Source organism: Calonectris borealis, chromosome 4, assembly GCF_964195595.1.
Source record: "Calonectris borealis chromosome 4, bCalBor7.hap1.2, whole genome shotgun sequence".
In the NCBI taxonomy this organism is placed as follows: domain Eukaryota; kingdom Metazoa; phylum Chordata; class Aves; order Procellariiformes; family Procellariidae; genus Calonectris; species Calonectris borealis.
Window position 1 is genome coordinate 253,213 of NC_134315.1, and position 13,303 is coordinate 266,515.

The 13,303-nt window shown below is 65.7% G+C and overlaps 1 protein-coding gene across 1 annotated transcript in view; it reads right to left on the reverse strand.

Annotated features, from left to right (window-relative positions):
• Positions 1 to 13,303, reverse strand: part of LOC142081563 (dedicator of cytokinesis protein 2-like) — an 81,761-nt gene that overhangs the window by 65,880 nt on the left and 2,578 nt on the right. The window contains exons 4-18 of the mRNA XM_075148230.1: positions 13,114 to 13,169; positions 12,912 to 13,008; positions 12,685 to 12,833; positions 12,061 to 12,196; positions 11,773 to 11,927; positions 10,870 to 10,951; positions 9,529 to 9,664; positions 7,873 to 7,948; positions 7,286 to 7,365; positions 6,618 to 6,743; positions 6,377 to 6,501; positions 5,378 to 5,476; positions 4,764 to 4,836; positions 3,746 to 3,849; positions 631 to 820 (exon numbers count right to left, since the gene is read on the reverse strand). Coding sequence (XP_075004331.1) covers positions 631 to 820; positions 3,746 to 3,849; positions 4,764 to 4,836; positions 5,378 to 5,476; positions 6,377 to 6,501; positions 6,618 to 6,743; positions 7,286 to 7,365; positions 7,873 to 7,948; positions 9,529 to 9,664; positions 10,870 to 10,951; positions 11,773 to 11,927; positions 12,061 to 12,196; positions 12,685 to 12,833; positions 12,912 to 13,008; positions 13,114 to 13,169 — 1,684 coding nt within the window. The remainder of the gene's footprint in view (positions 1 to 630; positions 821 to 3,745; positions 3,850 to 4,763; positions 4,837 to 5,377; positions 5,477 to 6,376; positions 6,502 to 6,617; positions 6,744 to 7,285; positions 7,366 to 7,872; positions 7,949 to 9,528; positions 9,665 to 10,869; positions 10,952 to 11,772; positions 11,928 to 12,060; positions 12,197 to 12,684; positions 12,834 to 12,911; positions 13,009 to 13,113; positions 13,170 to 13,303) is intronic.

Here is a 13,303-nt window from a genome sequence, read left to right on the forward strand (position 1 = left end):
GCTCCCGGGACCGTGCTGCCCCGCCAGCCTGCACCCGCCCCGCGTTAGCCTGGGCAGTCCTGACCACGTCAAAACGCTAATTCAGCGCTCACTATTCCTGCATTTTCCGCATGCCGTCCCAGTGCTGTTTGTGACGGGAGTGAGCCCCGGTCCGGCTGTGCCATGCCAAGGGGGCCAGTGCCGGCAGAGCACCCCAGCGTGGGCAGCAGCCGAGCTGCCCCGGGGCCCGGCACAGCCCCCCCACTCTCGCCTTCTCACGCAGGGCAGTAAATCACCCAGCCGCCTGCAGCTGGGTGCCCTCGTGAGGGGATGACAGCCGTTCCCCGCCCAGCCAGGCCCCAGGACAGATGGGTACAAGCTGTATTTACTGCACGGGTTTAGGAAGGAGGGCAGGCCAGGTTCCCCGGCCTGAGGACAAATGTCTCTGCTCTGCTGGGCAGAGCCCAGTCTTCCCCCCTCCCCGGTGCTGCCACAGCAGCACCGGCACCGTGTCCCACAGCGGCTGGCACGTGCCGGCAGACAGCAGCCAGAGAGCCGGCAGCTGGGAGAGGAATGGCCCGGTGGGTGGAAATGCACCAGTGGGGTGGGGGCACAGCCCTGCTGCCACCCCTGCGGAGAGCCAGGACTCACCGTTCTGAGTCAGCTTCGTGGAGCAGACGAGCGTCGAGATTTGGAAGCTGTCCCGGGCCGACACGGTTAAGCCCGACGTGCCCCCACTCACACGGAAGGAGGAGCCGGAGAGGAGCTTCGGCTCCGACAGGTTCCTCATGGAGGGCAGGGTCAGGTATGCGCCGGCATCCTCCAGCTTCCTGCTGTCGCCCTGCAAGGCAGAGCACGGCTCACACCGGGCAGCGCAGCCCCGCAGGAGCCCCATGCGACAGGGCCAGCCTGCGGGCTCAGTTTTGACCCCCTGTGTGGGGGACTTTGCTGGGCAGAATGGGGCAGGGCACGGAGGTCAGCAGAGCCACGCGCAGGTAATGGTGGCTCCCACCTAACAGCATCCTTACGGCTTGGCAACCTCCAGCTCACGGGAGTCGCTGGGATGCGGGAGCCGGCCCAGGGAATCGCTGCCCGCGGTGCAGAGCCCTGTGCAGGCAGCGCAGCGGGCTCGCCTGACATTCATTTCAACAGAACATCCACAAAGCTGCTCCCTGCAGGGCTCCACGGGGACCCGTGCTCAGCTGGGACAACCGACCAGGAGAGATGCCGAACCCCGGCCAGTGCCACTCAGGGAGGACACGAGAACTGGCAGGAGTAAAAGCGCAGGGGGAGGCCAGTGACACGGAGCAGCTGGAGCCAGGCAGCGGCGCGCTGGGAATGAAACACGTGCCTGAGCACCGCTGCAGGGACACACCGCTGCGGGGACGGACACGCAGCAGTGCACTGACCAGGCGGCCGGCGCAGCCCCGCAGCGTCACTGTCATCAGCCCGACGGGACGTTTTCTGCCCACGTGGGCACGCCAGGGTCTCCCTCCATGGCGGCAAAACAGCCTATTCCTTTGTGTCCCCTACTCTTAAGTTGGAGAATTAAGACGACATTACACCTAGGAGGACTCACTGGGGTGACTTTCTAAATGATCCTTCTGTGCTCGTTTGCAAGACTGGGACATGGTGGATGCCCAGAGGTGGCCGGACACATGACGATGGACCGTGGCCGTGCCGCCCCGAGCTCACCAGCGCTTGCTTGGCAACAGGGCATTTATCCTTCCTTGCCTGCAACCTTGCACGATAAAATTCTTCCTGCTGAAGGTCAGATGAAGATCACAAAACTGTTTGTTGTTGGTTTTTCTCTCCACTGAGCGTACCCATGGTGGCCAGCTGACTTGCAGGAGGCACTGCACTTCTTCCAAGGGCAGCTAAGCCCTCATAGGGTAAACTGGCTTAACTTTAGACATTTCTCGACCAGCATGAGATCAAGAGGTCTGAGGAGCTAAAAGCATATAATTCACATTCCTCTGGCAAACAAAGATAAAAAGATGAAATAGCTTCTGGCTCCCAGAATCAAGCCCCGGTGTTTGCTGGGAAGAGCTGGGGAGAAGACGAAGCGGAGCACGCCAGCTTTCACTTGCTCAGGGGTGGAGGATGCTGGTGAACACGATGGTTCAGCAAGGGCAGCCCCGACCGTTTAGGGAAAAAATGCATCCAGGAGGGAGGTGCGCAGGGTTTGATCTCGCTGCCCCAGCCGGCACCAGCAAGTCCGGAAGGCGCTCGGTGCTCCTGCCACTGTGCGGGCTGCAGAGGGGACAATCCCCCGGAGAGGCAGGGACCGTGTCTGCAGCTCTGCAGGTCACGGCAGCATTTAAAGAATTCGGGTGTTTTGCCGGAGAAGAACAGGGAGGAGGGACACAGCAACGATTTCAAATGCATAGGAGCTGCTGAGGAAGAAAAGCGCGGCTCTGTCCCCGTCCCCAGGCTGGGCAGGGCAGGACACGTGGGCTCCCTGCGGAAGGGAGGTCTGGCATCACAAGAGCGATAGATGAGGAACGGTAACGGCAGCGCAGCGCCGGGACAGACCGGCGGGGCGGGTGGAGGTGAGCCTGTCCCGTCGGCAGAAGCGTGCCCGAGCAAGGACGACTCAGGGTGGGCTGGTCCTGCCTCGGGGCAGGAGGCGGATGGGGCAGCCCTGGTGCGGATGGACAGACGGACGGCAGAGACCTGCAGGGGCACGTGGATGGGCTCAGCCCCCAGCGGGGCAGCTACGTGAGCGCAGGGCAGGAGTGCGCCAGGGTCCTCCAATGTGGGACAGTGGTGAGCACCGCCGTGTGCTGGCAGCAGCCCGTCTGCTGGGGCACTTCTGCTGCCAGGACATTGCGTAGGTGCAGAAGCAGCATCGGGGTGCTAAGAGGGAAACACGGTGATGAAGAGGAGGAACTCCTCCATCAAGCTCATGGGAAGCATTGGCTGAGGCCAGCTGCACAGCTGCCACAGCAGGCAGGAGGCAGATCTGCTCATCCCAAAAAGATGCAGGACTTGGGAAGGGAGATGGGTCTACCTCGAGTAACTGTGGTCACATCACCAGGAACGGCAGGGAAAATGAGAGAAAACTTCAGTTAACTACCAGAGCAGCCAAGGGGCTGAGGTGGGAAGGTCACCTCCTGGGGAATCTGGAGCTCCGCTGCCGGTGAGGAACGCTAAGGCAGTGCCGACACACAGAGGAAGAGTCCTGAGCTCGCCCTTGCAGCGGGGACCAGCTCGCACCTCACGGTCCCCTGGCCGCAGCCAGCCCCAGCCTGGGAGAGGGGACACCAAGGCAAGGGGGGCAGTGCGTCATGGGGTCTTTCACACTCCGGCATCAGAGCTGACGGCATTTTTTCCAAACGAACAGTGAATTTTTCCCTCCCTCTCTCTCTGCTCTCTCAGAAATAAAACCAAGCAGTTTTAGGCCAACAAATGCTGGTGAAGTCAGGTAAAGTGCAGCAAATATCTTCATGGGGACGTTCCCTCCCAAGTCAGATAAATTTAAGTTACTGTTTTCTAAACAAAACTTGTCATTCGCAAAGGAACAGCGTGGAGATTAGAGACAGTGCAGGCAGCTGTGGCAGGAGCCCCCACCATCAAGGACAGAAAGGACAGGAGGGAGGGAGGGACTGGAAACCCTCCGGGGGCCTTTGGATACGTGCCACCAGTGCAGCAGCTCTGGCAGGGACTGGGACCCCAGCCCTGCGCGCCAGGAGAGCTGCCATCCTGCAGCCTCCCCACTTTGAGGGGGGTCTGCCTGGACCCCCGTACCTCAGCCCCCCTGTACCTTGTACAGAACCAGGTCGTGCTCCCCGTCACGCAGCGTGGTGCCGTCCGGTCGCATCAGCTTCACGAAGGCCATGGAGAAAATCCGCTCGCTTTTGTCTTTGGCTGAGAGAGACAAACACGGGGCGAGGTGAAGCCGGCTCAGAGAAGCCCGAGGACACACCGCGCGGGCAGGAAAAGGGCGGCGCAGCCGGGGGCTCCTGCCCTCCCGGCAGCCAGAGCGGGTCGGGGAGGGGGCTGCCGGGGAAATCCTGTTGCTTTTCCTGGAGCCCGCAGGCTGTGCCCACGTGCAGCGAGAGCCCCGAGCACTCGGGAGAAGCGGCTGCTGCAGCCGTTTGGGAACCTCGGAGGGGGAGAGAGGGGAGAGATGGCAGTGACGAGCCGATGCGCGGCCAGAGGAGCCGTCGGCCACCCGCGTGTGCTGCCCGGCAGGCGGCCATCAGAGAGCCACCTCTGCGGGAACAAGATGGGCTTGGGGCAGGCAGGGTTTGGCCTGCGCAGGATCAGACCGCCGAGCAGCAGCCTCAGCTGCAGGTCTCTGCGGTGGCCCTGGGGAAGGTCCCCTCAGTCGCAGGACGTGCCGCGCCATGTCCCATCACGTGTGGTTTTCAGCTCTGCGAAGGCACTGACCGCAGCACCCCTGCTCCGGGAGCAGCCCGTCCTCCTGGCCACACGCCGCAGGCCATGGCCCTGCTGCAGCCAAAAGCCACGGGATGCGGAGCGGGCGCTCCGGAGAGCCAAGCACAGGCACCCAGGGAGCAGCTGCCTGCAGGAGGCAGTGGTTTCCCAGAGGCCTGCTGCCTCACCACGGGCAGCGGGTACAGAGCAGAACGGGGGGGAGGCTTCCTTTTTCCCACGCGTGAATCCAGCACCCCTGATGTATCCCCACGCAGTGGGAGACCAGGGCCATGCGCGGGCCCTCCTGTTCCTGCAGCCCCTGAGCTGCAGACAGCCCGCCTCCATTGCAGCCCTCGCTGGGAAAGTTTGCAGAGGAAGACCTGGAGAAAGGAGATACTTACAGTCGCTGGAGGAGCGATGCCGGAAGGTGAACCTCAGGTGGGTCTTGTGGACGTCTTCAATGGGAACGGCAATCTGAGGGAGAGAACGCGTGCCCGCATGAGGACAGGAGGGCGCGGGCCAAGCGACCTGGCTGGCCGAGACCCTCTGTGCTTGGGCAGAGGCTGTGCTGAACGGCCAGTTGCTTAAATCCAAACCCATGTGCTTTCCTTTCAATTAATGAGGCCGAATTGGAGACACCGGTGTCTGTGCAGGGCCGGTGGTGTACGTCCATGAGCCCGCGGGGGGAGGCAGGAGCGATGCAGGAGCACCACTGGCGATGCAGCGCACCCGGAGCCCCTGCCCCAGCACTGCTCGTCAGCAGGGGCGGCGGACATCGCCTCCCTGCCGCGGGTCGCCCTGGGTCTCCATCCAGGGGTCGAGCCATGACACCGGCAGCATCTCCCATCCTCCCCGAGCCAGGAAGCCGGGGACTTTGCCCCCTGACAAGCCAGCCCTGATGAGGAGTCCCCTCCAGCAGCTCGGTCCTGCTGCACGGGAGGACCGAGGGACGCAGCCTCAGGTGCTCACAGCCCCAGTCCCACCTCAGTCCCCGTGCCCCGAGGCTGGTACAGACCTTCACCGTTTCCATCCACCGCTGGTGCCGCTGCTGGTAGTAGACCACAGAGCGGTACTCACTTGCTGGCTTGTCCCCCGCGCCGTGGTAAATCACGTTCTGCAGAGAGGGCAGCAGCTGAAGAGACACTTCGTCGACAGATCAAATAAACTCAAAGGGCTGAAGAATTTTGCATCCCCTGCGAACCCGGGCCAGCCCCCAGTGGTCCACCCTCCCCGAGCTGCTCTCCCCTGCCCACGCCACGGCAGCCCCCACCCGAGCCCCCTGGCACAGGTGCCCCTTTACAACAACCCAGCTGGCGCGGGGGCATCTTTCCAACCATCCCTTCCCAGCCAGGCTCAGAGGGGCAGCAAAAGGCTTCCCCGTCCCCTCCACCTCTGCCAGACCTGGTGCAACCTATGAAAGAAGCCAGCAAGGGACACGCAGCCCCCCCAGGGCATGGTCACGGCTTGGCTTCCATTGCCCTGTGGGAAGGGCATTATCAGGGACGGAGAAGGAGGTGGGGTCTGCATCTCTGGACCCGCCCAGTGGGACCCTCAGCAATTTGCAGCCTGTTCCTCAGGGGCCAGGTGAGAATTGCATTGGAAATGAAAGCAAACACCCTGGAGAGAGACAAGGCAACAGCCAGTCCTGGGGTGGGGGGGACTGGGTCCGAGCCTCCCCCTGCCCTCCTGGCAACCCTGCAGCTCCTTGCCTCTCCTGCCTCTCCCTGGCATGGAGAGCTGGGACACGCCACACCCAGGGGCCTCCGGGGGTGGCCAGGGGTTCTGGCTGTCCCCACAGGAGGACGATTTTCTCTCTATCCCTTCCTACCACTTTCCCAGATCTTTATTATAAAGGGCAGATTCAGGGGCTCCAGCAGCCAAAGAGGCTACTCCGGCCGGTTCGTGCTGGCACCAACACTGGCACCGGCATGCTGCGGAGCTGCTGCCTCTGCCTGAGGTGGGGTGATGTGGGGGACAGTCTCTCGCCCCAGGGCCTATCTGGTGCCCGCCGTACCTGCACCACACTGCCCGACTCGTCGCAGACACACACTGTCACCTCCACGTTCTTCTGCGTCTTCTTGTTCCCCTTGTCAAACTCGCCCTGCACCAGCGTCAGGTAGATGTCGTTCCTGACGTCTCCTGGGGGGACAGCCTTGTCAGCAAGGCCAGGCCCCCTCTGCAGCAGGGCGCCCTGTAACCCCACAATGGGACCCCAGAGACCACCCAGCGATGGTCCAACCTGCCACCCTGCTTGCCTGGCATGATGACCTCCGGATAGCCCAGCTTGCGTGCCACCACCGTGCTGCGGTCCACGAGGTGGGGATAGTCCTTCCGCGCTTGGCTCAAGTCTCCCCACAGCATCTTCAGGGACACCCAGAACCCTGCCAGGATAGAGCGCGAGGTGTCGGCCCCACAGCCTGCACCAGCTCAGCTCGAGCTGTGCCATGTCACGCCGTGCCGGGCGAGGCTGCCGGCCACGCGCGCCTCCTGCGGAAGAGGCTGCCCCTCCCTGGGGCTCAGCCCTGGATGCGTTTCGGTGGGTGGTCAATTCCCGGCCACCCCGTACGGTTCTGATCCCGACTGCCAGGACAATTCACGCAGCGAGCCCTGGCCTCACCCAGGATCAAACTCGCACCCCCGTGGCCACTGCGGTTTTTCAATGGGTGACAGCACGCAAGAGCCTGGGGGAGGCAGCAGGAGGGAGCCCAGGGCCGGCCAGGGACCAGAGCGAGCCCCCAGACCCTGCGAGGAGTGGCGGGGGGGGCTGCACCAGTGCAGGGCCTGGGGGGCAGCCCGGGACCCCGAGCACAAGCAGCAGCCGCAAGGAAACGCGGGATGGGCCGGGGAGGGGTCTCATTGCATCCCCCACCACATACTGCAGCGCAGAGTGGGCACACAGGGCAGGGGGGCGTGGGGGCTCTACCTTGACCCTTGTGGTTGATGTCCTTCCCTTCCACCGCTTTCCTGATCATGTTGTGAAGAAAATCGTTGTCAGCCGCCGCCCTGCAAACACCAGCGCAGGGCGATTCAGCGGAGCTCCCCCTGGGCGCACACGGGGAACCCCGCGCGGCTGCTCCCCGCGGCCAGGCGCCAACCACCAGCAAACCGAACAGCAGCCCGGATCCCGCTGCTGCTCCCCAACCTGCCGGCCTCCAGCCCGCCGGGAGGGAGGTGCAGGATGGCATTCACAGCAGATGGGGACCCTGAGGACACGTGTGCCCCAAGGGGCCAGGAGGCAGAGCTCTGGCAGGGCTTCAGTATCTCTGAGTACGTCGCTGCCCATAGAAATACCCCTTTTCTAACCTCACTGAGGTCCTGGACCTGGCGACATTGTGTCCCAAGGATCCACACTCCCTTTGCAAAGCCACATTTAATGGAAAAATCTTTTCGTTTTGATCCTGGCACCTCTTGCCCCCTTGCAGCCGCTGTCCCCGTGCCAGCCAGGCCCACGGAGCTCTGCCCCCCTGCCCGCTGCCCCCCCTGCCCGCTGCCCGGCCCCGCGGGACTCACAGGTGCACGGGGATGAAGTGCTGCTTGTCCTCGTTGCTCTCGCAGTTCCCCTTGGTGATGTCCGTGATGTCCATCACTGCAGCAGCACAGAGACGGCAGCGTGGGGCGGCTGCCATGGGCACCGGCAGCCCCAGTCCCCAGGGCCCTCCGTGCCAAACCCTCCTGGGACCAGCACCCAGAACAGTTTTGTCCCGTCCTGCAGCCACCGCTTTGCCTGTGCCCCCAGCACTGACCCTGCTGTGCCCGGCCGGTGCTCCACGGGCAGGTCATCATGCCCCACCAAGACCCCTCTGCCACCCCACGCCAGACGGCACCGCGCTGCATGGGGCTCTCGGCAGGGAGAAACGCTGCGCCCACACGGCTCCACGGCGGACGGACGTGCTGCCAACGCGGGCTGGGACCTGGCATCCCGGCACAGCTCAGCCATGGGAAACACTCCCAGGCGGGTCTGCAGCAGCACCGGCATCAGCCCCCAGCACGGGGAAGGGTCCCGTGCTGGGGCACAGCACGAAGGCTGCCCGCCCCTCGGGCTCTCCCCTTCTCGCCCTGCGCTTCTCCAGCCTCCCCGGGGCAGAGTTGGCTGCTCAGGGCTCGCACCACGCGCCCAGCGTCCCCTCCAGCTGCGCGCCTCTGGGGAATGGCACGCAGAGGTGGTGCGGCCACCAATCGGACGGTCACCACAGGTGACCTCAGAGCTCCAGGGCAGGTTTTGGCCAAAATAGGCCATATCCAGAACCTCTCCATCACCCACGGACAGGGGGTTTGATGCAGGATGGACAGGGCACCACAGAGTGGGCACCAGGATGATCCATCTGGCCCCTCCCCAGGGACACGCTCAGCTCGGAGCGCGACTAGCCACCGCTATGTTCATAATTCACCTGGTAATTTCTCTGTGGCTGAGGTCCTAGCACACGCTAATTAGCCAAGTAAAATCAATAATTTCCTAGCAAGCCCATCCGATGGGGATCAATACCCACAGCAGGACCATGGGTCATGGGGGAGGCAGGGGAGCTCCCTGCACCGCTGGGGACGGGCACCACGGAGGGCCCAGGGCAGCTCCCGGGGGCACCTCCGGCAGCACCGGGCTGGGGGTCCCCTAGGCCATGCAGCAAGGAGGGGCGGCTGGGCCCCCCCAGCCCCTCTCCTCTGCTGGGGCGGGTGCGTTGCATCCCCATGGGCCCCGCGGCCACAGCCCCAGTAGGGCAGGGCCAGCCCGTGGGGGATGACGTGAGGGCGGCCAGGCGAAGTGCTTGGCTCCAGCCATCGTGAGAGCACAGAGCCAAGGCTTTCCCGGCTGCCGGAGCAGCCGTGCCAGATCCCTCCCCACACCCCAGCACCAGGCACGCGCGGGAAAGGCCCTGGGCCACCATGGGGGGTTCTGGGTCAGGCTGGGGAGGGGGAGACAGGGCAGCAAGCTCGGGGGGATGGGGTGAGCGCGGCCACGCAGAGGCAAGCAAGGGTTGGGGTCCATGCATGGGGATGGGGGCTGCCTGGCCAGAGGCAGGAGCAGCCCTGGGGTTCAGGGCCCGAACCACTGCACCCCACGGCCAGCGAGCCCCATGGAGCCCGGTGGCCAAGAGGCGAGTGCTGGGGGGTGCTGGCACAGACAGCGCTAGGGGGTCTCCTCGCGGCACCCATGGCAGACCCTGCTCTCACCTGAGATGCCGAAGGGCCGACGGAGGCCCGTGCTGAGCTTGCGGCTGTAGGTCTCGCGGAGGTCCATGCGTCCCACCCGGATGATCTGGCACACCAGGAAAAGCCTCTCCCGCTTCAGGTCTTTGCTGCCCAAGTCCTGCGGGGGGGACAGGAGCTGCGTGAGCCGGGCACCGGCAGCACCACGGGGGGATGTGCCTCTGCCGGCGCCAGGTGACCGCAGGGTACCCAGGGCTGTGCAGGAGGATGAACCAGCGGGTGCAGAGCCACCACGGGTCCCTGTTCCTGGCGCCCCAGCTCTGCCTTCAGGGGCCGGAGAGTCCCCCTGCTGCTGTGCCCCACAGAGAGGCTCGGCTGGAAGGCACACAGCCCCGCTGCCCCAGGGAGCCTGGGGTTTCTGTGCACCCTAGGCAGCCCCAAGCCCTAGGGACGGGGACAATGCTGGGGCTGGTGGAGACCGATGGCCCCACGGGGCACACACGGGCCAGGCAGCACGGCTCAGGGGGGCACGCTGTCCTGGGAGGGAGCAGGTCTGACATCGTGTAGGGCGCGGTGGGGTGGCCACGTGCCCCAGCTCCGGGCATGCTGGGGGGGCCGGGTCCCACGGGTGCTGCCCCTGCGCGAGAACCTTCCCGTGGGGCTGCGGCATGGCGCAGGGTCACGCCGCAGCGCACGGGGACACGCGGCCAACGCCAGCAGCGGGCAGGGGTCAGAGTTGGGTGAGAGCCAGGGGAGCTGGACCGCGGGGGCTGGAAGTGCTGATGCTGCTCATTAGCATTGATTTTCCCAGCTCATCTGCATATCGACGACTCCACTTGGGCCGTCCTGAGGGTCAGCTCAGCTCTGCTGGTGCAGCGGGAAAAATGCTGGGTCAGCAGGCGCTGCCTGCGCCTCCTCCCGCCCGCGGCCAGGGACGGCCGAGCCTGGCTGCGGGAGAAGGATGGAGCGGGGACGGGGGCACGAGTGCCCCAGCAGCCCCAAATCTGGGAGGGATGGAGCGGGGATGGGAGCACGGGTGCCCCAGCAGCCCCGAACCCGCGAGGGGAGGCCGCAAGAGTGCCGACGTCTGGTGCCAGGACTGGGGTCTGCGCAGGAGCCGCAGGGCTGTCCCGGCTGGGGGGCGTGGGAGAAACGAGCAGCAAGGAGAGAGCAGCGGGATTCGGCTGCTCAGAGGGGGACACAGCCTGCGGCAGAGCCTCGGGGGCCCCGTGCATGGTGCTGGATGCATCTGAAATGCTGCGGGCGGGGGGCACCTCTGCAGGCAGCGGGGAGGAGACGCAGGCAGCTCTGCAGGAGGGGAGAGGCAGGCAGCAGCAGCGCTGCTTCTGAGGGGTCTGTGCTCACCGTGAAGACGGCCCTGAGGTTGTTGAGCAGCTCGATGTCCTGGGGGACGCCCGTGCTGGCCCAGCGGATCACGTAGTTCTCACTGCCAGGGAAAAGCAAGAGGGTAAGGAACCCGCCACGGGGGCCAGGTACCAGGACATCAGAGCTGGAGCTCTGCGTGTCCCTGCGCAGCTGGGGTCCAGCCAGGCAGAGGCCACCGGCAAGCGGCCCACGAGCAAACACCGTGATGTGGGCTGGAGCGCTTCGGCCACAGGCAGGGCGCTGCTCGGGCCCCTGCCAGCTCCCACCACGCAGACCCCTCGTCCGACCAGTGGCTCCAGTCACAGCACACAGACTGGCCCAGCCCGGCCGTCCCCGGCGGCGGGAGGCTGCCAGCCCAGCCCGGCCTGCAGGTGGGCAACTTGTAGGTGCTCCAGGCACGCTGGCTCACTGTTCCCTTGCACGGGGCCACGCCGCCCGGGATCTGGCGTGGGCTGAGCCGGCTCATGCCTGCCATGGGGCCACGGGCAGATCAGCACAGGGCAGCATGCCCGCAACGGGCCACAGCGCATCGGGCACACATGGCCCCGGGCAGGGCAAGCCGCGGGCTGTCCCATGGGACATGGCTGCACATCTTGCACGCTGCCAACAAACCCTCTCATTCCAGAGGAGAAAACCCAGCGGGAAGAGACGTGCCTCCTTCCCCTCTGTGAGATGTGCTGGCTCGTGCCAAACTGGGCGGGCAGCCAGGCTGGGCAGGATGGGTACCCCAGGGGTGGGCAACGGGGTACAAAGGGGCAGGGGCTTCCCTGTGCAGGGGGGACAAGACCAGGGGACGCTGCAGGGAATGGCGGGACGGGCACCCGGCCGAGCCAGCGGCAGGGGTCAGGCAGCGGGGCCGGCCCTGCGTCACTGGGGCCCCACCTGATCATGCGCTGCTCGCCAGGGTCGTACAGCGCCATGAAGAGCTGCGCCTCCTCGCCGATGTTGCAGACAAAGTTGCGCACGCAGAGGTAGAGGCTGTGGGAGGGCGAAGCCGCCAGGCGGGCGCTGCAGCCCAGTGCGCTCTGCTGCGGGCTCTGTGGGACACGAGGCCGCTCAGCCCCACCGCTCTGCCCCACGGCACAGCCCCTGGCATGGCACAGCCGCGCGTGGGGCAGCCGGCTCTCGGCACAGAGGGGTTGGCGCACTGGGGCTGGCGCTGCCTCTCACCGTCTCCTCCTGGATGCGCTGCGTGACGGTCTGTGCAGCCTTCTTGTGCGCCTGGAAGAGGCTGATGACGCTGGTCCTGTCAGGGTCCAGGATATTTTCGTCCTTGTCCCGCACCACCAGGTCCAGTGCAAGGATCCTGCGGAGGCCGGGACAGGGTAAGGCAGGACCTGGCACCCGGCTGGGCCGGGGGGACACAGGTCTGTGCACCCCACTAGGACCTGCCTGCCCTTGCCCGGGCATGGGCTGGCACAGGGTCTGGGGGCGCAGGCGTGGTGTGGGGGCAGGACAGATCCTGACGGGTCCTGGCCAGCAGCAGAGCCCTGGCAAGGGGACAAGAGCCGGGCAGCACCAGGGATGCTCTCCTCCCCAGCCAGGGCTCATTGGTGGTAGCCCTTGTTTAGGTGGCTTGCACATCGCCAGCGCACCTGCTGTCCCCAGCCACCCTGGGACAGCCAGCCAGGACAGCAGGGACATAGGGACAGCCAGCCAGGACGATGGGGACATAGGGACAGCAAGCAGGCCGGCAGGGACACTGCAGCAGAGCGGCTGAGCATCCCTTGGCACCGTGCAGCCTGTGGCTGGGGCAGGGACCCGGCCCCCCCATCCTCCCGGCCCCCCTCTCACTTGTTGCCGTAGTCGATCTTGCCGGTCACCTCCTTCTTGAGCTGCAGGAGCTCGTCCTTGGGCAGCGTCCCCGAGAGCAGCTGCGAGCGCCGCTCCATCAGCTCGTACATCATCTGCTTCACCTGCCGGTACCGCTCCGCCTGCCCTGCCTGTGGGCGGCAGCGCCGGGTCACTGCACGCTCGCGCTGGCCCCGGCCCCCCCAGCCCCCCCGGCCCCAGGCCCTCACCACATAGAGCTGCTTCCAGATGGTGGCCCACTCCCGCAGCGTGGTGGTGATCTCCTGCACCATGGGCATCTCAGTGGGGACCACACTCTCCTCTGCCCTGGGGAGAGGCACAGGGAGCCCTGGAGCCCCGTGGCACCGCACGGGCCCCCGCGCCGGGCAGGCAGATGGGGCCCACGCGCCCGTGCCCGTGCCCAGTACCTACCCCCTGCGCTCCACCACGGCACCCTTCAGGTGGATGAGCGAGGCCGGGAAGATGCCCTGGGGGAGCCGGAGCCGTCAGCACCTGCGGGCCAGCCTGGGTAGGAGGCAGCCCTCCCCCAGAGCCACAGCCGGGGGCTCCCCGCCCTGGGACCGAGGGTCCCGCAAAGGGTCCCAGCCTGGCAACGCCGCAA